Below are 22,276 nucleotides of genomic sequence, written 5' to 3' on the forward strand. Positions count from 1 at the left end.
TCGGGCCTGCGGGCAGGAGGCTGAGGCTCGGCCCCCACGGCTTTCCCTTCCCCTCAGCCGTCAACTCTTTCATTAATATTATGATGATTGTCTACCTGAGGCAGCAGTAGCAGCACCCAAAAAAAGGCCCTGCTCTTGCCTGCTGGTTGCTGCAGCTTAATAGAGGGAGCCGAGCTTGAACAGGTGCTCAAAATACTCCTGGAGGCGGGGAGTCTCCTTCCCGTGGCAGCTCTCATATGCAGCCCAATGAAGGACGGGGAAGTTTTTGGGCTTTTTAGACAAAGCCTTGGCTCTGGGATGATGTAGCTGGGGCTGGTCCTGCTTTAGCAGGGGGTTGGACTGGATGTGACTTCCCGAGGTCCTTTACAACCCTCGTTTTGGCCCAGCATTCGGAAGAACCCAGCGATCCTCTGAATGCTTGGCCGATGGAAAGCATAACATACAAAAAGAAACTTATTACTAGATGTTAATGTACAAGGCACTAGCATGAGTGTGTTATACCAGTGGTGCGTCCCAGCCGAGCAGAGCTGACTCGAGTGATGTCCCCAGGAGGGACGTGTTGTAGGGGAGAGTCGTGGCTTGATGATGTTCTTAATTTGTTACTCCTTTGGTGATGTGAAATTTCCTTAATGCTGTCTTTCAGGTCTCAACTTACAATAAATACTGCAATTGTTTACATGCACAGGTTTTATATGCATCATTCCTTCACAAAATTTAATAGGAATGTAAGTACATTTTTGCATGCCTATCTGCTTGTGTGTGCGTGAAGTGGAGGGAACAGTCAACTCTTTTTTTTTTTTTTCTTTCTATATGTGCTAACTCTTGGAGGTTAAAGTTTCATTATATCTTGGGAGATTGTAGCTTTGTGTCAACCGCTATTTTAGAAGCGTTATTATTTAAAATAAATAATTTTATAAAATAATTTTATTTAAATAAATAAATAAATACATTTTATTTATTTAAAGCAGAGACTAATGATTTTTCTTGTTATGCTAAAGAATAAATGTATAGGCCAACAGTTTAGCTTGTATTAGTTGCTGGTATTAGTTATTGTGTAACTTTTATTTTAATTATGCTTATCTGGCTAGTGTTAGTGCCTTGTAGTTTTGAAAATTGGATATGAGATCTGAGGTCCCTTTCCACCCTAATTTTCTATGATTCTGTGAGAACAAACAGTACATTGCTTACTTTTGTGCACATATCATGACCAGCCAACAGAATTATTGTTAGTTTCTCTGTTTATAAAAGCCACCATTAAGTTATGTAACAACTGGCCTTCCTCAAGTAACTTAATGGCCAGTAATAGTAGAAAATAAAAATCCAATCTGGCAAGCAGGCCCAGTTATCTTGTGAATAACCTACCAGGTAACTTGATGTTAAATCTTTAATAAAAATTAAAAATAAAAATCCTGGCTGTAACTGAGTGTTTTAACTCTTACTGGTTGGTGTCGTAGCTTAAGATTCTGATTAATGTGAAATCACAAACCTATTTTTCACGTCAGTTGTACGGGCTGTAAAAGTAAAAAAAAATATTGACTTGGTGGTTTCTTTGTATTAAGAAACAGCTTTTTTTTTAATATTTGTTTGTATCCCATGTATAAAAATAGTTGATAATGGAAGGAAATCTGTTGCTTGAGTGGTAAGGAAAGGCCTTGGCTACACCATAAAAAAGTTTGGGGGGGGGGATGTTTTTGTTTTTTTAAGGCTGATGTGAAATGTGTTTTTATTTTGGGTTTGTTATCAAGTTTGTTTTTATTTTGTTTGTTTTTGTAATTTGTGGGCATTGAAGTAAGAAATACTCCATGTCTTTTCATAGAACATTGGTGATCCCCAGACATTTCACAGCCATCCTGAATTTTTTTGCCACAAGGAAGCCTAAGGCAAATTTGCAGTAAACTGGTTACTAAACAGTTGCAGTGTCTTTAGGCCTCAGTTATATAAACAGAGCCTTAAATATATTATTTGTAACAAGAATAATTGTCTAAATGCAGTTCTGGGATGTGATTGTCCCTTGTGCTTGGACACTACTACTTGAATGAAGAAAAGTGATGCCCTGAAAATGCTAGGGAGGAGGCAATCTGTTAAGTGCTAGGAGGACATGCCTAGATTAAAATGTCATTCCCTAAAATAGTTTTCTATTTTCAAGGCAAGTAAAGTGTTAAAACAAGATTAGGACACACACATTTATCACAATAGCATATAAGCATAGTATATTTTGGTAGATACAAGTTCATTATGGGTGTCTTGTAGATCCTTTTAAAGGCACTAGAAACTATGTATGTCATCCATCTTCCTTATTATGATGGATAAGTGTATAATCTGAAAAATGCCAGCATGTGGAACATGAGCCAGTAAAATGTCAAAATATGTTTATGGCTGTTGTGTACAATTTATAGGTCTTCCAAATGAGGCAATTTCACTTGGAGTGGTGGTTTTCTTTAACACATTGTTTCCACAACTCGGATTGGTGGCATATGGGGTAAAGTAATCCATTGGATAACAAAACAAAAACAAAAAAATCTAGTAACAAAATTCAGGCTCAGTAGTAGTTGAGATGGTTGTCAACTGCCACTTACTACACATTAATAAATATGGTCACTTAGTTCTTGCTAGTACAACTAATTTTGTAAGGAGAGCTGCATTAAATAACTAGTGGTTTGAATGATAATTCAGGTTGCAAGTTACTCTTGGTTGTAAATATGGACATTTTTATATTGCTCTAAAAGTGAAACACTAGCACATTCTGACCTTCAGAACACCTGTCTCAGTGTTGTTGCCAGATAACTTAGCATTTGCTGTGCCTGTAATATCAGACAGTGGCTTTTATATTTGTGTTGATGCACGGGCATCAAATGCGCTGCTTTATTTTTGTTCTTTTTTTATTCTTTTAGGGTGAAGGGGGTGGTCTCAAGGAGAATGGAAGTCAGATTTAAATTCATACTCCCAAGCCATCTGGCGAGTTCTTTATAGAAGGGCAGAGGCCAAAGACCAAAATAAATACTTATCAAAATCTTCTGAATGCTTGGCCAGTTGAAAGCATAACATTGCATTCACTCACTGCAAGAAGAAATTTATCACTAGATGTTAACGTACAAGGCACTAGCAATCTTCAAAGTAAGGTTAGCGGAGTTTCTTACAAGCATGTGTCTAATTGTTCTTGTACATACACTGGGTCTGTGGGCAGACCATGACAATACACTATTTTAAGCAGGAGAGGAGGATGCAACTTACTGTTCAGGAGTGAATGAAGCGCATCTAAAATTAACAACAGTTTCTGTCCATTAATACCAATGACCTGGACAGATGAAATTGTCTCATTGCTTCCACATGACTTGTAATTGTTTTCATTTGTCTGTACCCTTTGCTGTTCCTTTTTACTCATGGCAATGAGAAATTTGAAGATTGGGCATGAAAATTAGGCATGTCAGTTACAGTCACCCGAGTTGTGATCTCAAGCTTTCATGCCCTTGCTTTTATTAGTAGGTGAATTTCCTTTAGCACTAAATACTTAATGCATGTATATACCTACATGCATAGTGAAGTGTATTTAAAGTGAGGAAACATTAACTGAATAGCTCAATTCTGTTCTTGCATTTTTTAACTGATAATATATATAATCTTGAAATTCTACAATGTGTTAACTGTTCATATGGACATAGGCAGACCAGCAAAACACTTCAGAGTATACAGTTACAGTTTGGTGTTGAGCATGCTGGCAATTAATCAACATAGCTGAGCCATTTTTAAACTTGTTAAATATATTTTATGTTAACAGTATGTATAGTCGGTATAGGCCAGCTGTACGTTGTTTGGATACCTACTGCACATTTGAAAGGGTCACTTTTTCACTAGTAGAGGTTCACATATGGTTTGCCTAACATCTTTTAGCAGTAGTTCAGATTATGGTTTCTCAATGGCGCTGTTGATGGTGATTTAACTGGCCTGAGTTTTTGCTGATTTATACTCTTTGTGGTGGTAACATTGTAGTAATTTTGTTGAAGGAAGGTGCCAGCCACATAAGCTTGTAAAGTGTCTCTGTGAAAGTTTTCAGAAAATTACACTGTTCTTACAGCTGATGTCTAGTAATTGTAACTCAGTTTGGAGTTGACTGCTTGAGTACTTGCAATGAGCTTTTAAAATTAACCCATTTTTAAGAGATTTACTTTTGTTAGAATAAAAACTGGTCTAAATTTTGTCTTGCAGTAACAATGATTTGAATACTTTTAAAGTCCATACCCTTTTGGAAATGGGCCATGTTATGTATGTAGTATAGTAGCATGCTTGGCAATATGGAAAATGTAATCCCTCTACTGGAGAATTAAGATTCTCAGAATGGGTTTCAAAGGCAGAGAAGGGAGAAGAGTTCCTTGGTGCACAGGAAATGAGAAGTAAGACATCCAGATGCAACTCTTGAACTCTAAGGTAAACTTCAATTTTTTTTTAATAAATTCACTTCAGAAATGCTGTGCTGAATAACAAATGACCAGGTTAAGATGTATTCAGTGGGCTCAAAATGACATGCCTTAGTATTGCTTGTTTATAACAGTACCATCCTTGTAGAGTGCCTGTATGCTGCACTGAGAAGCTGCAGGAGGGACTTCAGTTAAGGTTTAGGTGTGGCATAAATTTGGCTGGGAGGAGAGAAGTTTCGGGGGGGGGCGGGTTCTGCTTGTTTTATTCTTTTTCTTGCAATAAGTATAGTTTAGAGAAATCCAAAATACTTGGTTTCCCCTCGTGCAAATTGTCAACTTTTGTAGGATGGGCCATTCTATACGGTGACTGCATTGCTGACCACCACTTTTTCTTACAAAACACCATAACATCCCTATAGCATTTCAGACAGTCAGGTGAAAAGGTTTAAAAAAAAAAAAAAGAGAGAGAGAAGAAAAAGTTTTTTTATCATTTTTTTTTAGCCACTAAATTGTATTAAATAGCAAAAACAAATATCACTTGACCAGACAATCCAGTTGTGACTACTCATTTCCCCTCCTCTTTAACCTTTTACTTCCATATAAGCATAGTATTTGGCTCTTGGTGAGCTTGGTCATTGTCTGTATGTATTCAGCTTCAAAATTGTTAAACATTAAAAATGCACGCAAGCTGCATTAAATCCAAGAATGAGATAAATATACATTCAGTGAAAAGGCAGATATTTAAATTTTTATACAAAATATCCTTATTTTTTTACCAGATATTTTTTTACCATCAGATATCCTAAAGATCTAGTTCTGTGGCAAATTATGCTGTGTAATGGAGACAACTGTTATGACCACTCCAAATAACTAATATCAGGAATTGTGGGTTTTGGTTTGTGCTTTAAGACTTGAAGGATGAGGGCAGGGGCTGTTTCAGCAGAACTTTTGTTCCTAAGTGCCTCAGCCACTTAGGAATTGAAGCTCTCAAATCATGTACATGTTTTCTTCTCAATCAGTCCACAAGACTAGATCCAAGTCTGTATGGATCATCTTTTTAAATTGGTTGATTTCTGCTGTGTTTGCATAAAATAAGCTTGCAGTCATCCTGTCCTGTTCAGGTCCTTGTTTTTAAATTTGTTTTTCTGACATAATTATGCTTTTTGAGTGTTAAAAGTGGATATAGCAGGTATTGAATAGCTGCTAAAATGCCTGGAACAGACTTCAAATAGCCTTATGACCATTTCAGTGATTGCCAGAGGTCTTAAAATATTGTCAAACGCATAAAGTTTTCTACTCTTCCAGTTCAGTAAACTAAGTTCAAATTTAAGGCCTCAAATCTGAAGGGGAAAAATTACTTTATTTTTCACCTGCTTTTTTACATTATCACAGTTCCTTTGTACCTTGCTTTTATGCAATTCTTAGAAACCTTCACATTTAACCTAAGAACTAACTCTTCACTATTTTGGGCTATGCAGTAACTTGACTTTTTTTTTTACTTGAGGCATTTTTAATCAGAAAATGTATATGCTTTTACTTACTAAATACTAACTACTAGCTTGTAGTTTTGGTCAACAGCATTCACACTTAACACAGTCCAAATGAGAAACTAATTGGTGACCACAACACTATGAAGAATGAAAAATGGAAGTCTCTCAGCTTCCTGTACAATCTTAATTTTCAGAAGCTGTGCCTACCTTCTTAAAGCTCCCCCATAAAAGCAAACCAAACTCCCAAAAGTTGAATTCCATATATTCCAAGTTTCATCATAGAGTAAGAGTTGATTCATTGAACTTGCTTTATTCTCTAGTTACTGATAATTCCACTTTCCTTTTCTTATCTTCTAAGCAGTTTTACACCCTTTTATTTCCACATAAGCATACACAAGTAGGAAATCATTGATGTTCCATTACTTCTATTTCAACTTCTTGGGATAGAATTAAAGCTCTGAATTAAAGGCACCTGATTTGATGTTAGAGCCTCGAATTCTTAGTAGCAAATTGTAATGGAATCTTCATGTAAATGTATATAACACAAAATCAGAAGTTACGCATTGGAAAACTAATGTAGTGCACTAATTTAGATTGCTGAACTACCTGAAGAGGTGACCAAGCCTCAAACAAGTCAGGACTTAAAGTGAAGTATTTTAAATTTGTTCTGAAGGGACATTTTTTTATGTTACTTTGGTCCCGTGATGGGTACAGATGACACATTTCCCTTACCAATTTTCACTTATGGTAAACTAAACAATTAATACCATGTTAAACATTAGGCCTTATAAACATTTATTCCTTAATTTAAGTTAGGAAGTTGAAATTATTTAATTTTGAGTAAAGTAATGGCTGCCAGAAATCAACAAATTCTTGAAAGATAAGGGTTGAAAAGTGGGTCCTCTTGATGGTTGAGCTGCTCAATGGTTGACAGTTTACTAGAATATTTTCTAACAGGTTATAGCTGCCTTTTTAAAAGCAAATAGCTTGCAGCTGTTTATTACAGAAATGGCAAAAAAGTATACAGTGCCAGCCCCCCTTGTCTCAGTATCACACTTTGAGCATCTCCATTATACATGTATGAAATAAAGTATCTTCAGAATGCAGTTAATCACTTACTACTTCTGGGGTGGGGTTTAGTCAACATGATTAGCTCAGTTGTCCTTATGTCTTCTTCTAGAGCAGTGTTTCTCAACCCATGGATCACAACCCAAAAGTGAGTCACAAGAATATTTCAAAGGGTCACGAGCTATGGCAAGGCAGAGGAGCGGCAGGAAGGCACCTGCCCCTTCCAGCTGGGGGAGAGCTGCATAGTCAAGCTGGCAGCACCAAGGCCAGTGACCGTGCTCACAAGCCTCTCCTCCTCCTCCTCCCTCTATCCCATGCTGGGGCCAGACTCGCTCTATTGCCATCTGCATGAGCTGGAGCCACTGCAGCCACCGTGCTTCATCCTGAGTGGGATGGGAACAGCTGGGGGCTCCTCTGGCAGGGCTGGTGTGGGGGCAGAGAGCTGCAGGCCAGGAGTGAGGGACATCAGCATGGTCTGGGGGATAGGTGACTGAGGATTGGGCATCAGCAGGGCCAGGGGGGTGTGGATCAGGACAGGCTGTGGATCTTTCCAAATGGGTCCTGGTAGGAAAAAGGTTGAGAACCGCTGTTCTAGAGCATGTATTCGTCACCGAGCCCTGTATGCATGCCACGTCCGGAGTTTTGTAAGGAAACCATTTGTTATCTGAATAAGTACTTTAAAGTCTGAGAAAATTTGCTCCTAACAAAATTCAAAGCAATCTAAATTGAATTCATTTTTTTCTGGCAAGTATTAAAAACTAAAATAAAACTAAATTCTAAAATTGGCCTAGACCAGGAACTTGTGTCCTGTAACACGTACATTTTGAGTGTCTAGATTGAGGTTTAACTTTGGTTCACCAAAAGTTGGTTACCTAGTGGTAAAGCAGTATCCAAAACTACTTTAGAGAAGGCCTTCAAGATCAGTATTGAATGGGTACCCACAGAAGTGGCTCTTTTCAGTAATGGTTTGAGCATGCTTATAGGTTGTTAGATGAAGAAAGTACTCTTTGTACCTGATAAGTAGCTAAGCAGAGTTTCAGTACGGTAAGGTCCAACATCTTCAATAGACTTACAGATGATGGGAATGACTAATGATTTAATGCTTTGGTTAATGATTATTTTAGTCGAGAATATTTTCCACTGTACAAAAAAACCAAAACAAGTATGTTAACCACGCTAAGAATATTAGAAATAAACTAAAACAATATGAGAATTCTTCTGTGCAAAACTTCATGCTGGTTTGTCTGGGTGTAACTGGGGTAATTGAAAATACCGTGTTTGTGTGGGCAACCATGAGCACATACGCACATGCAGGGAGCCTGCTCCAATGTGCTAGATTAATCGAGTTCGCCAGAGCACAAAAATTTATGTGCTCTGGCAGCCTCGCATGTCACATGCATCAGTGGCGCCACACGTGTCCACGCTGAGAAAATGGCGGCGGTGTACTTTGAAATAAAGCATATTCAATGTGCTTTAGTTCAGAGCGCCTTGCTGCCATTTTCTAAGCACAGGGACGCACAGCACCACTGATGCACATGATGCATAGGCACTTTTAATTAGCGCAGCTTGCTAATTAAAAGCATCCAGTGCCGTGTCAGCAACACATGTAAAAATGCCCTTTTTGTGGTTCCAGCATTTTCAAGCTTTTGAGTGTTTGCAGTTGCCTTATTAGGTGTATATTATAGCTAGGTACAGACATTCAAAAAGTCCAAAGCAGAATCTAAGTTGCACCGTATTTTGTAAGCAGCATAGTTTAGATCGGTAGTAAACAGTCTATCTTAGTCTTCATGCTGGGGTATATTTGCTGATTGGGGGAGGAAGGGAGGGGAGCAAATTTTAGATCGGGTTCCACCTTTCTTAACGCAGTCTGTGCCATACTTCCATTCTGTTACTGGTATAGACCTGGTTTCTGATCGCTTACGTTGGCAAAAGTGTAGTATCTGTACCTGGCCTGAGATTTTAGCTTCCAAAACTCCAGAAAGTTTCTGTCGAGCGTAAATGTACTGTACTCTTAAAGGCATGTAACTTGGCCAAATTCAGGCAGTGTTTTAATAGCAGCAGGGGGACATCTGTGACTCTCAAATCATTCCCTGCCATATTTCAAGTTGATGTCCACAGAACACAAAAGATTTTTTTTTTTGGTTTGTGGAAGGAATTGTTGCCTATGATTCAGCTTTGAGGGTATCGTAGGTCCTTTTAATGGAGTGTTTTTGTGGATTAAGGTATGTCAGATGTTTATCTTGGTTTTCAATTTCTTGTAGTTTGTTAAATCCTACTGCTTACAAAAGAAGGCAGGATCCTTTTGCTTTTTAAATGCAAATTATCCATCTCCTTAAAGTGGTTGGTTCTAATCAGTTGGTGGTTTGAGGTGTCTGTATTTTGTTCATTTCTATACTTACTTTTCTTTGTGTATGATTTTATTTGCCACCCTTTTAGCCTCATTGTGCTGGTAATACCATTTGACAGTAAAGAGCACGTACTTTGATTTGGGAGTGTTAGTGCATCCAAGTACTGAACGTATGTTGTTCAAAACTTATATTCCTGTAGTAGATAACATGCCTCACAAGGTGGAGTTTTCTGTTTGTGCAAATACATTTCTTAGTGCCTTCACTTAAGAGACCTAAAAGTAATAGATAAATTTATGTGCTCTAGTGTGTGTCCACTCAGAAATGTTTTATTTGTGTCCATTTAAAATATGAGGCTTCTGTAAAGCTGGCCATGCTTCTTATAAGTTTGTGTTGGTTGACCATATTTAGAAACAGTGATGAGCTGAACTGTCTACAGTTTTTTGCCATACTACTTTTCTGTAGCTCTTGATAACTTTGGGAATAGGAAGTGGAAAATCATGGAGGAGGGAGGATTGTTGGTTTGGTTTTTTTAGGGGGTAGTTTTGTTTCTTTTTTGCAGAATGAAGGAGTTAACTCCATATCTGTTGTATAGCTGAAAACGGACAATGGAAAGTATATTATGTACTTGAGAAATGTTTTCCCTCTTAAGTGTTAATTTTTTAGTTGAGTAGAAGTGGTCCCTATTCATGTAGCCTAATTTTAGGAGTTGATGTCTAGGAACTGGACTGGAAAATTGTTTATATTTTTGGTATATTTTTACCTTTACAATATTCTTTAATATGTAGTTTTCAATTTAATTTTACAAATACTGTACAGCTTTTGGCAGCCTGAGTTCTTACTTATTCTTTAAGCTGATGGTTGTCCTTGTTTAAGCTTTCCTGAAGAAAGTAACCTGCATTTAAAAAAATAAATAAATAAAATAAAAGCATTGCCTGTCAACACAACTTGTGTTTTTGTGAATCTTTTCATGATTAAATGTTCTGGGCTAGTTTCAGGCCCGTGGTTCTTGTTCAGTCAGCAGCCATCCTATTGTTTCCTACTTATTATCCATTATAAGGATATGTTCCAAGTTTCTTTGTTAGATGCTCTGGTGATTATTTGTGGCAGTCATTTACTTGCAGAACTGTGACTCAGTCTTGTATTTGGGAAATCCTAAAAGGTGCTATACATAACTCATTCACTTTTGTGCCTAAATGTGAACGAACTTTGAATTTTGTAAACTTTAAGAAAAAACTACTATTCTGGTAACTAGGAGACATGTTTTTGGACCAGATTCAGTCTTGTGAATAGTCAGTTATATTGGGATTAAATTGATCTGAAATCTCTTGCTAGCCAGCAAAAATAAATGTTTCTATTTTTCTCCTTTAGATGAATAAAAACATAATAATTCTGGCATTTCTCTTAAGTTTAGGTTTGCATACTCTCTCAAGCTTTAATGCAGACTCATTACAATTACTACATTACATGTTTCCCCATGTGATTAGGTCCTGCCTACAGAAGAAAAATTGTATACTTTTTAAAAATTAATTCTCTTTTACAGATAATATCTCCTACTGCATTGTTTTTGGCTGCAAAAGTAGAAGAACAGCCGCGAAAACTTGAACACGTTATTAAAGTAGCACATGCCTGTCTTCATCCTCAAGAGCCACAGCTGGATACAAAGTGTGATGTATGTGGAAGTGATGATTCTGAGCAAAGCTGTAAATGCTTAAGATACAGCTGAGTTGTCATGCTATAGTCTTGATCAATATTAACTGTTTGTAGACTAAGAGAAGCTGTCATGCTTAAATCATTTCAGTCTTTGTAACTTGATAGCATATCTATCTGTGGGCTTAATACGTGCGATATAACGTAACTTCATGGCTCATGAAAATAGACTGGTTCATCTTGAACATGAACTATTATAATACATATAAATAGTTTTAAAAATGGAAACTAACTGAAGGCTACACTTTGTAGCCTTCTATAAGCCATCCTCTTTGTAAACACACAGTTTGTCATAGTTCTCTACTACAATTGCCATCTGTTTCAAGTTTTACTGGCTATTCCCATCCTAGTCTTCATGCTCGGGCTGAACTCTCTATACCCCTTTCTCCAACTACACATCCTCACATTCCCCTGTCACAGATCCTTTCTGCTCCTCAGTATCTCCCATCTGCCACACATTGGGAGGCTCCACTTTGCCCTCATTAAGGGCTTCTGCTTATTGCCCTCCTTTCCACGTTTCCTTTTTTTTTTCCGTCTGGAAATATCATTCTGATGGTAGAGAAACCTTCCAGTACAAGGAATCCGAATCTGCTATCTCGTACTGGAAGGTTTTTTGATAACTGGTGTCATCATCCAGGGCTTTGATCTGTAAAAAAACAAAAACAAAAAAAAAACCTGCAGACATGCTTGAATCTACAGCTTTACTAGCCACATGGCATATTTTTCTGTGTCTCGTTTTCACCAAAATAATAGGGTTTCTCTCATGGAAGCATGAAGATTTCTTGCAATTTGGGACTTAATTGGTGTCACTTAGAAGTTTTCACATAACAGTAATATATATTAGAATATGAAGACTCACAAACTTGGCCACAAAATTTCTTAAAGAAAATGCTTGAGTTTTACGATCCAAACAAATCAACAACTTAGTGACATTACATACAAACAAAAGCCTTCCATTCAGTCTTCAACATGATCATATTTGACATACTTTATCTACACGTGCAATTAATGTGAAGAAATAAACTCTGGAGCTGTTTGCGCTGGAGTCGGATGCTCCTGGGCACAGCATCTGCACATGTGCCTGGGATGGCAGTGATGTGAGCTGGGGTTGAGTAGCCCCAGACTGGCTTTTGCTGATATGGCTTGTGCTGGTCCCGAATGAAATAAGTCTTGCCAGCAACAGCAGTTATGTTGGTATAACTGTCTACCGTGAAAGTTTTACCTTGCCTCCAATATTTTTATACCAGTATAATTATGTCCCTGACACAGCTGTTAGCAGGTAGATGCACTGTGTAATTTTAACAAGTCTCTCAAAAATCTTGTTGTTTGGAATTTTGCTTAGTACAATAAATGTCTAGCTAGGTCTTAACATTAACTTATTTTTTACATTTCAGGCATACCTTCAGCAGGCCCAAGAGCTCGTTATACTTGAAACAATAATGCTGCAAACTTTAGGTATGCTTTTTGATCTCTATGGCACAAGAACATCTATTACATTGACACCAATTATTTGAATACCTTCGGAATTATTGAATACTTTGAATGATTGACACTGGTACATTAAAAGCTTCTAAACAATTCCCACATTTTCCTTGGGTAAAATGATAGTAGCATTGTAAAAGGAATCGGAACTCATGGTACAGATATCTTTTACTAGACCAACTAGATTTTTGCAAAAGCATTTAAGCTTCCATGACAAATATCACTTGGGTATCAAAGGTATTGTTGGCACACCTTGGCAAATGCATCGTAACTTCATATGGATTTGGCATTAGGACAAATATCAGAAACCATCAAATTGCATACCAAGTCTATTTCGCATAGTGCTTAGTTATAAGGAATTCCGTTAATCCAAAGTAAAGCTATAAGGCAGCTATGGACTTAACTATACTTTTAATGTTTTTAAAGTTAAATGTTAGCATTGCTGTAAAACATTCTGTAAAGAAATCCAGAAAGCACAAATACAATTGTTTTAACCATTTTTGGCAAATTTAAATATGGACAGTTATATTTCAACTCAATATTTGGGTTCAGTTTGCCTCTATAAACTAGTATTACTCTTGTAATACATCCCCAAACCATGCTGAGAAATACCAGCTTAGTTATACAAAGTTGCATGCTGTAGCAAATGAGTCTTGCAGGTTTCCTCAAATCATCAGTAAAAGTTTTATATAAAGTACTTTGCCTCCTGTTATAGTTGTGCCGCTTCTTTCTTTTCAAAATGAACATTGTGTCGTTGTAGTCAGTTATTCCAGTGACATCAGCATGTGCTGAATAACAGTTTGAAACGTAAGCTCTTGTATTAAATTCTGTTCTCTGACTGCAAAAATGCGTATAGTTGATTTATGTTAGCAGACATGAGACCGATTTAATAAAAGCTGTAGAATGGAGTGTATTTTCACTTTTTTTCTGCCCCCTCCCCCAATCATGCATACAACAGAGTTGTTAACAAGTTAAGGTCAGATGGTACTGATCTAGTTCTACCAAAAAAAAGTGGCTGAATGAGCAAAAAAAAAAAAAAAAATTCCAACTTTTATCAGTTGTAATATAGGAGCAGCATGTTCTTAAATATTAGGTTCCAGAAAATGTAGAGTGATGCTTCTAAATGTGAATAAATCTCAATAGTTCATGAAATCCATTCTTTTTAGTTTAGCTTATTTTAGTTAACTAAAATCCAGTTCTCAATAAAGAAGTTCATTTTTTTTTATTTTTTTTTAGAGATGTGATACTTAATCAGAACACCACAGGAATGTTCTCTGGTAGACCTTGGGGGACACACAAAAATATTTGCACAGATGAGGCTCTGTAATAGCAGACATGAGGGATTGAAAATAGTTGTCCTTTTTTGAATTTTTCTAACTACAAATGTACTGTAGTTCTGAAACATATTCTTAACTTTCCAGGTTTTGAGATTACCATTGAACATCCACACACAGATGTTGTGAAATGTACGCAGTTAGTGAGAGGTCAGTGACCTTCAAGTCCTTCTACATTTAAAACTTGAGAAGGTGATATTATTATAATGTGATAAAATGGTTTAAGAAATAGTTTTTCTTCCTTTGTGTGAGTTGGCACAACTTTTTCCCTCAATTTCTCTGTTACCCAAAGAATTGTTTCACATTCTCCTGATTATGAAAAGTCACCTTTATTGCGAGTGACCTGCATGATTCAGACGAAATAGTAGTCCATCAGATGTTCTGTCCCTTATTTTTTTTTCTGTCATTCTGCACTTTAAATCTCCTGTTTCATGATTAGGTACTCTCATCCTTATTTCTGTTCCTTTATTTGGTAGAGGCACAAACTGCTATACGTGGTCTCCCTTGTTCAGATTGATTTACCTCTGGTAAAAGAAACCTTCTGAAAAAAATTAAACTTTTATAAAGTCAATTATTTTCCCTTTGTAGCTGCATTGAACAAGAACTTTCTATCTACATGTGGGATGGTTGTTAGGGCTGAAGTTCTACCTTGTCAAAGCATTGTCTATCAAGAAGTGAGCTACTAGTTTATATTGACTGACAGGACTAGCTGCATGCCAGTACTTTGAGTGAAATATGATTCTTATTCATAACGTTTTTCACAACTGTGGATTTGGGAACACTTCATTTGGACTAATGTTAACAAGCGATAGGATACAGTGGTTGGACAAAGGCTTTATAACTTAGCACGTATTTTTCAGTTAGTGTTGCTATATTAAAAATACGACTTAAATTTGTTCTACGGAATTTTGGTCTGGAATTGGGAATTTTTATTTTATTTTTTTAATGTGATTATACTACAAGAATGCAAAAAAAAAAAAGTGCAAGCTTCTAAAACGAGTTGTCATTTAAACAAATATGTGAACTTTATAGTTCTACCTTTTCCATCTACTTTACAGTGATGGACTCTTAAAAGATGGGGAAAAACAGTTGAGGTGGTGATTTATGAATATACTTGATACCATCGTAGTTCTTTGCATTTAGGATAACTTAGCTGTTACTGGCATAATTGAAAGATTATGCTCTCTTGATCTAATTTTGGGTAGATCCTAGAGGTCGTACACACATACACAAGCCTAACTGGAGTCAGGTGCATAGTGTTCTACAGAATCTGTTTTCTTAAGAGTTTTTTCTCATACTGGGGGGAGAGTTATGTGCACAGGTCTGATGAATAGAATTATTGGTGGTTATTATACTTTTACCTCCTCGTAGGGATCTCCACTGTTCTACTTGGGATCATAGGAAAGTAGAGCTGAAAGGGACCTCATAAGGTCATCTAGCACGTTTTAAGAACACTGATACAGAAATTGCAAGGCAGGCAGGGATGGCTGTTCAAAACAAGGCAACAGACAGTTAAGTAATTACCCTCTGCTCCACTTATAAGCACACCTTACCATTACATTGATTTCTGTACATCACACATTGCAGCCTTACATCAGCCTCTCAGATTTCACCCTTTCCTTATTCCCTTTAATCATGGGTCTGAACACACTGTTTCAAGAGAGAGTCTTCTCGCAGCACAATTGCTACAGTAAATTTCCACCACTATTAGCACAGTGTAACAAATAATTGCAAGGAGGTGTGTGTGTGTGTGTGAGTGAGTGAGTGAGTGAGTGAGTGGCAGGGAGCATATAGTAATTATGGTAAGGGTCATGCCAATAGGGTGAGGGCATATACTGTTCAGTAGTTTAAATTTTCCCTGCTTCCTACAGATTTGTCAGATATGCTATGTGTAGCAAAAAGCTTGTTTGTTGATGGTGTAAATTATTATTTTTAAATGTATTTTAATTTGTTTAGTGCTAGTGCTTGCCTATACAGGTATTTTGATTTTTAAAAAAAAATACCAACTGTAAATTTTTATTTTATTAAAACCAACACCTATACTGACACCAACTATATACACTTTATTAAATCAGCACTTAAACTATACACAGAAAGGTATTAGGAAAATAAACCTGTACTAAGCACAAAATGAACTGGAAGGAACACCAACTATGTGCACTTTATTACAGGACCTTAAAAAAAGCAGGTAACTGAAACCCATGTTAACTTTTTGAGAGAGGCTGTTCAGGCATGAAATATAACCATATTGCACCCAGCTGCTTTTGAGAGGGACATTGCCTGCCTCTGTGGGGTGAACACTTGTCTGTAGGCAGACCTGGCATGCTCAGCATCCACTGAGTTTGCTGGGTCGCTGTGACGGCACCTGGCCAGGGCATACAGGTGGGGAAACCAGTCACGGACAGAGTCCCAAAACTCGGGCATCCTGCACAAAGTTTCTCTAAGTGACACGCCCACCATCATGGTCTGCCTCCCACCGTGGGATCGCTTTCAGGAGCTGAGGGTCCCAGCTCAGGAGAAACGCCTGGCTGGGGTCCAAAATGTGAACAGCTTGCAGGAAGCGGGCAGCCAGCTGTCTGAACCGCAGTGGAGGGATGGGTCATGCCTGTAACATTGGTTGAGTTTTACAGCTACTGCCTGGAACATCTCCCGTCTTCGCTGGTTTTCTTGAGGACAGCTTGACAGTTCTTGCGGTGCCCTGTCCTCCACCCAGCTGATCAAGTCCATCAGTTTGTTGTATGCCTGGTGGATCACAGCCTGCCTTCCCTCAAACCATGTCAGGAGCTCCATGAACCAGGTGGCATTGTCAGCAACAAATGTCACTTAATACTGAAGGTCAGCTTGCCCCTAGAAATCCCAGAGCTTCAGCAGGCACTGTGTTGGGTGCGATGTCCAGCTCCTTGCTCACAAAATCCTGGTAGTACTGCATGTGCTTGGTGTGGTCATGGACAACGTTGAGCCACAAGTTCCACCGGGTGAGGACAGGCTCAGGTGGCAGGGACACAGTGGCACGTGGATCCCCATGTTGACTGGCAGTGGAGTCCCTGTAGCGAATCTTATGCCCTGAACAGTAGTTGAAGGCTTTCTTGAAGGAGGACACCAGGGTATTCCACACTCTACTAAGGAGAGAACGTGCACGTTGCAGGTGACATGAACAATGTTGGGCAGCATTCCTTGGAGCAGGTCGGAGAAGGCCTCACGCATGTATGTGGCACTGTCGGAAAGGAAGGCTGAGACCTGGTTAAAGTCAACGCCATAGTTGCAAAGTACCTTCCCTAAGACATGGTGGAAAAAATTGACTTGAGAGGAGGACCCGAGGCTCAGCTCAGTCTGAAGTACAGGGGGGTCCCTGTTGGTCCAGTTCTCCGGTACAGATAAAATGTGCAGCAGGTAGTTGTCCTGAGGGTCAGTGGCTTCGTCAGCAACAGCAGAAAAGGACTTGTTCTCTGACAGGGCAGCCTTCGTAGACTCGATGTGCAAAGTGATGACGTCAGGGAGATAGTCCTGGCGCAGCTTGTTAGCACATGGAAAACTGCCAGCATTTGGCACACTTTTTTTTCACATAGTCCCTCAGCTTTGGGTGATCCAGCTTCTCCAGTGGGATGTTCGCCAATGCAAAAGCCTCCACAAGGGAAAATGCTATCTCTTGCCTTGTCAGCCTGCTGTCTGTCGTCTTCTGGAAGAGGGAGGACATGCTTGCTTGTTGGCTTGCTTTTTCTTTTGACTGTCAGCCTCTGCAGCAGCTTTCTTTTTCATGCATGCCTCCAACACCAGGTGCCAATCGATGCTGCCATTCCTAGATGCATCCAGGGTCAGGTTGCAGGTGGGGCAGAAGAGTTTGTCACCGTCTGCATGTAGGGTACCTGCAGGATACTGCTTGGTGTGGTCTGCCACTGACATGTATTTGGCAGTCTTCAGTGGCTTCTTTACATCCATTCATGGTCTTCATCTGGCACAAGCAAGCAAGCATGTTGCAGCAACCTGCCTGCAAGCATTTTTAAAGCCCTCTGGGCTTCCCAGGCTGACCCCTGACTGGCTCCTGGACTGAGCTGATGTCAGGGGCTCAGACTCCCATTTGCTCCACACTGGCTGTTGTCCTGCCCCACCTCTTAGGAGAAGGGGATTTTTGGCAGGCTTTTCCCTGCTCCCCCCATTCTCTTCTGGAGACAGATGGGAACTTTTCCTGCCTTCTCTCTCCCCTTCCACACCTGCTTCAGGAGATGGGCAGTCTGCCTCTTGTTTTTTTGCTCCCTCCCCCAGCCCTTCCAGGAAACACTGTCGCTCCTTTCCCTCACCCCAGGCAGCCCCACCTCCGACATGGGGACATGCAACCCATACCCCCTCTCCTCCACCTCCAGGGCAGGGTGTGCAGGGAGTGGATCATGCCTGTCTCGCTCCTGAATACTGCTCCCCACCCACCCAGAGCCCCATAAGGAGTTTTGGTGAGTTGTTGGATGGGGTGGGTGCTGACCCAGCCAGCCTGTGACAGCTCATCAAAACTCCCTATGTGGCCCTTTGAGGCCCAAATAATTGCCCCGGCCTTAGATGCTTGGGTACTTTAATCTGTGACAATGACTTCAAGTAACCTGTTCAAAAATAGTTTTAGATTTCATCTATGCTGATTGAGACCTGAGTTACCAAAGGAAGCCCTTTTTTCAGGGGGAGAATACCAAATGCCAAAGAATCTCGTGATCTAGTAGGGAGAGGCATACCAAGAATCAATGCCTGGAAGCCAGATTAATTGAATTTAGAAATTAGGTACAAATAAAAATATGATTAATTGCTGGAACAATCTAAAAAAGGAAGGGCTGAATTTGGCTCAGCTTTCTGATCTAAACAATATGGTTTTTTGAAAGGTATGTTTTAGTCAAACTAATGTTGGTGTCAGCACAGAGGCAGTTGCATGAAATCCAGTGGCCTATGACAAGGGTGTCAAACGTGTCCCGTGCCCCAGGCCAGATCCAGGCCACAGAGCAGGTGGCAGGGTGAGTAGTACAGCAAGTACCTGCAGGGTGAGTGGGGCTGTCAGCACAGCTGTTGCTCACCATCCTTTATGCTGATGGTCATATCCAACAGCGCCCCAGACTCTTCCAGAGGCCCTGCACCCAAATTCCCCAGCCCGCCAGTAACCTAGTGGGCTGGACTAGTGAAGAGGGGGAAGGGGCTCTGCAGGTAGTATCTGGCCTACAGGCCATATGTTTGACACCCTTGGCCTATGATATGCCTTGGACTAGATGATTTAATTGTTCCTGTGAACTTGAACTTCTGAGGTTCATACAGTTTTAGCTTTACAATATGCCTGATGCTAAGATGATGTCAGGGGGCATACTGGGCGGGGAGGGGAGGCAAAGAGTTTGGTGTACTGAAAGAGAGGTGAGGTAGACTCCAAGATGTACTATTCTTATTCAGGGTGGGATATTTTGTCACCGTTCCGTTAAACCCTAGAGGTCCTCTAAAGAGTCTGGAATTGTTGGGGCTGAAGAGGAAATTGGTGCTGTTGCTGCTAATTGGAGGATCAGAAATGAAATTTTTCTCCACCTCTTGTGCTGAGATCACATTTAGTCCTTTTCAGGTTATACTGTCTGCGGGGTCTAGCATTTTAACTAAGTTTGGTGGAACATGAAGGCAGGAATATGGGTACATTTGTTTCCATCTCAAGGGCCCCTTTAAGAAAGACAGACAGACAGACTTTTTTACTTTTAAGAGGCGTTTATTCCAGGGAGGGTGACAAATCGGGGCCAGTAAAGAGTATGTACAGGTTGGCCCGAACACCTGGGCCTCACGGACATGGTCCTGGGCTCACGGCCTACAAGGCCTGCCCGTACGCTCTAGACTAAAAAACCATAGCGAGCCAAAGGTCTATTTACATTTCTGCCAGCGGGGACACCCATGGGGGGCCTCAGGGCCCGACCCGCGTGAAGCAAAGTCCAAGGCCTCGGCCCGCCGGACGCATCGCCACAGCTTGAGCAGCCAGGGGTGTTACAGGGTGAGGAGAAGGCACCCCACCTCAACTCGGTAGAGCGCCCCCTTGAGGGCCCAGCGTTCCTCGAAGGTGGGCACGGTCCGCTGCCAAGATGGCCACCCTGAAGAGCCGGCAAAACCGGCTCGCCAGGACCAGGATGGTCGATGCCCTGCAGCTCTTCTGCCTGCTGGTGCGGGCCCGCCTCTCACTTGAGTTTGAGCACGCGGTCCTGCGGCGGACGGTGCCCACCTTCGAAAGAAAGAGAGAAAGAAAGAAAGAGTTGAGCTTGAGCAGGGGCTTTTGTCAGTCCTATATCTACCGTGCAACATAAGATTCTCCTTTTAATTGAACTTTGGAACACAGTTAGTTCTAGGATTGATCTGATTGTTTTGCAGGATGACAAGTATTTTGTAATGGCCATCATCCTTACACTAGCACTATAGAAACTGCAGAGAGTCTGAAAGACTTCCATATCACTAATAGAATTCATATTACTGATTTGGAGCTACGTACTATGGTTGTATTTGGCTGAGTGTCCTGTGGAAAAGGAGGCAGATCAGAATCTATCCTTTGCTTCTCCAGAGGCTGTTGTGACCAGTGCAGTTTATATACTAGTATATGAGGAAGCATGAGAAGTTCTTAAATGTAAATCGTGCCCTCCCACTAGGACAGGTTGATCCCGTCTGTCTTAATCTTCACCTGGGGCTTCTGCAGCTATATCTCCATGGCCTGCTAGTCTTGAGGTGACGAAGTCTGACGAAACTGTTGCATCTTGAACCCTCGTACTGGGGATTCTCCTCATTCTTCCAGTATGTACCAGGGTTCAATCATAAGTCTTCTTCTCAGAGTCACTATAACCTGTTTACGTTTTCCCAGAGGATTCAGACAACTCTTCCTATTTCCCAGGTCTTAGTTGAGCATCTTCTCAAGACACTAGAAGTTCCCCAGCAACCTGCTGCTTTTCTAAGAATCCTTTCACAGTGAGTCTAGGAAACTCTTATACCCTCACTTTCCTCGGGCCACAGACCACTTAAATGGCTTTGTCTTAGCAGCAGACCAATGATCCTTTCTCTTAAAAGGACTGCCACACAGCTGCTTTCAAGATCTTCCAGTAGTATTGCACTTAAACACCCAATGTTTAACAAAAGGTTCAGGCTGATAGCTCAAAATGCATCAGTTGAACTTGGGGTGCTGCTGTGATTTAATAAACTATTCATAAATCCTGCTTGGGATTCATGGAAGGCACCGATCCTCCTCCTCCTCCTCATTCCCCATGCCTTTTGGAAGGCAGATCAGCTACAAGGAGTTGTGCTGCAAGGGATTGATCACTTCTTAAGTATCAACCCCAGTCTCTGTGGTGGTTTCTTCAGCAAAGGAGTAGGTAAGACGGATGTATTAAAGCAGTACTGAGGATGACAGGGAATGCCATTTGGCACAAGTATTTTAAACTGGTACACAAGGCTGAAACGTACAGGTTTCAATATTTTTTTTTCCCTTTTCAAATTTAGACTGCTCAATTTTGTTTTGCATAATATTCATTTCTGGATTTAATTGTTAAGCTTATGTAAAATTGGCTTTTGGAAACCCACTTTCTTCCTACTTTATCAAAAGTTACATTATATTGATACTGCATGTTCCTTTAACTCAAACAGGTTGCATCTTTGCCAGTGAAGATGTCTTACAATTTTCTTCAATGCATAAATTTAAACAAATTGTTGGATTCTCTATATTTGGTGCTGCCTTGTCAATGTCTGTCAGTATTTTCTTATAGCCCTGAAAATATGGGGGGTGGGCTTGGGGAAATTAAATTGATGTGTAACTGCTAGCATATGTGGGCCAAGTTAAGTGTTCAGTGGAATCCAGTAAATTGGCAGTTTATTTTCAATTGCTGTGGATTAGCAAAATGCTTGAAAACAGATCTTGTTTTTAAAGCTTTTGAAGAACTTGCCAAATCTCTGACTTTGAAACCCACTGCTCCAATCTTTCTTTTTTCAGATTATATGATAAATTTCCTGTTAAGATAGAGGCTTGTGGCAATGCTTCCTTTGACATAAGATCCAACAGTACATTTTTTCAGGTAGCACTGATTTCAAATGGTAGTGTCAAAATAAGAATTGAATAAAGGCTGCATACAGTCATAAGTTAAACCCATTGTGCCCAGACATTTCATCATAATACACTTGAGTAAGTGCTCTTATTTGATTTAGCAGCATTGGGGATTTAGCAGATAAGGTCCAGACACCTATTGGCTGTGATGCCTTAAAGACAATGCAGTCAGTCTTATTTGGGATGCAGGAGTCTTGATCTATTTCATCTTATTTTTTTAAAAATTGTTTTAATATAGTGGAAGTCTCAGTACAGACTTTAGTGTGTTCTGTGCTTATGAGTGATCATAAGCTACTTTGAACAGTTTGGCTGGGGATTGGGCATCTTCTGGGGCTTTAAAGGATAGGTATAATATAGTGTGTGGTTA

The 22,276-nt window shown here is 39.9% G+C and overlaps 1 protein-coding gene across 1 annotated transcript in view; it reads left to right on the forward strand.

Moving 5' to 3' along the window:
• The first annotated feature begins 6 nt into the window (after positions 1–6).
• Positions 7–22,276, forward strand: part of CCNT2 (cyclin T2) — a 30,631-nt gene continuing 8,361 nt past the window's right edge. The window contains 5 exon segments of the mRNA XM_025197565.1: positions 7–725; positions 2,892–3,114; positions 10,859–10,987; positions 12,420–12,480; positions 13,929–13,991. Coding sequence (XP_025053350.1) covers positions 3,082–3,114; positions 10,859–10,987; positions 12,420–12,480; positions 13,929–13,991 — 286 coding nt within the window. The 5' untranslated portion in view covers positions 7–725; positions 2,892–3,081.

Source organism: Alligator sinensis, unplaced genomic scaffold (genome assembly GCF_000455745.1).
Source record: "Alligator sinensis unplaced genomic scaffold, ASM45574v1 scaffold277_1, whole genome shotgun sequence".
Classification (NCBI taxonomy): Eukaryota; Metazoa; Chordata; order Crocodylia; family Alligatoridae; genus Alligator; species Alligator sinensis.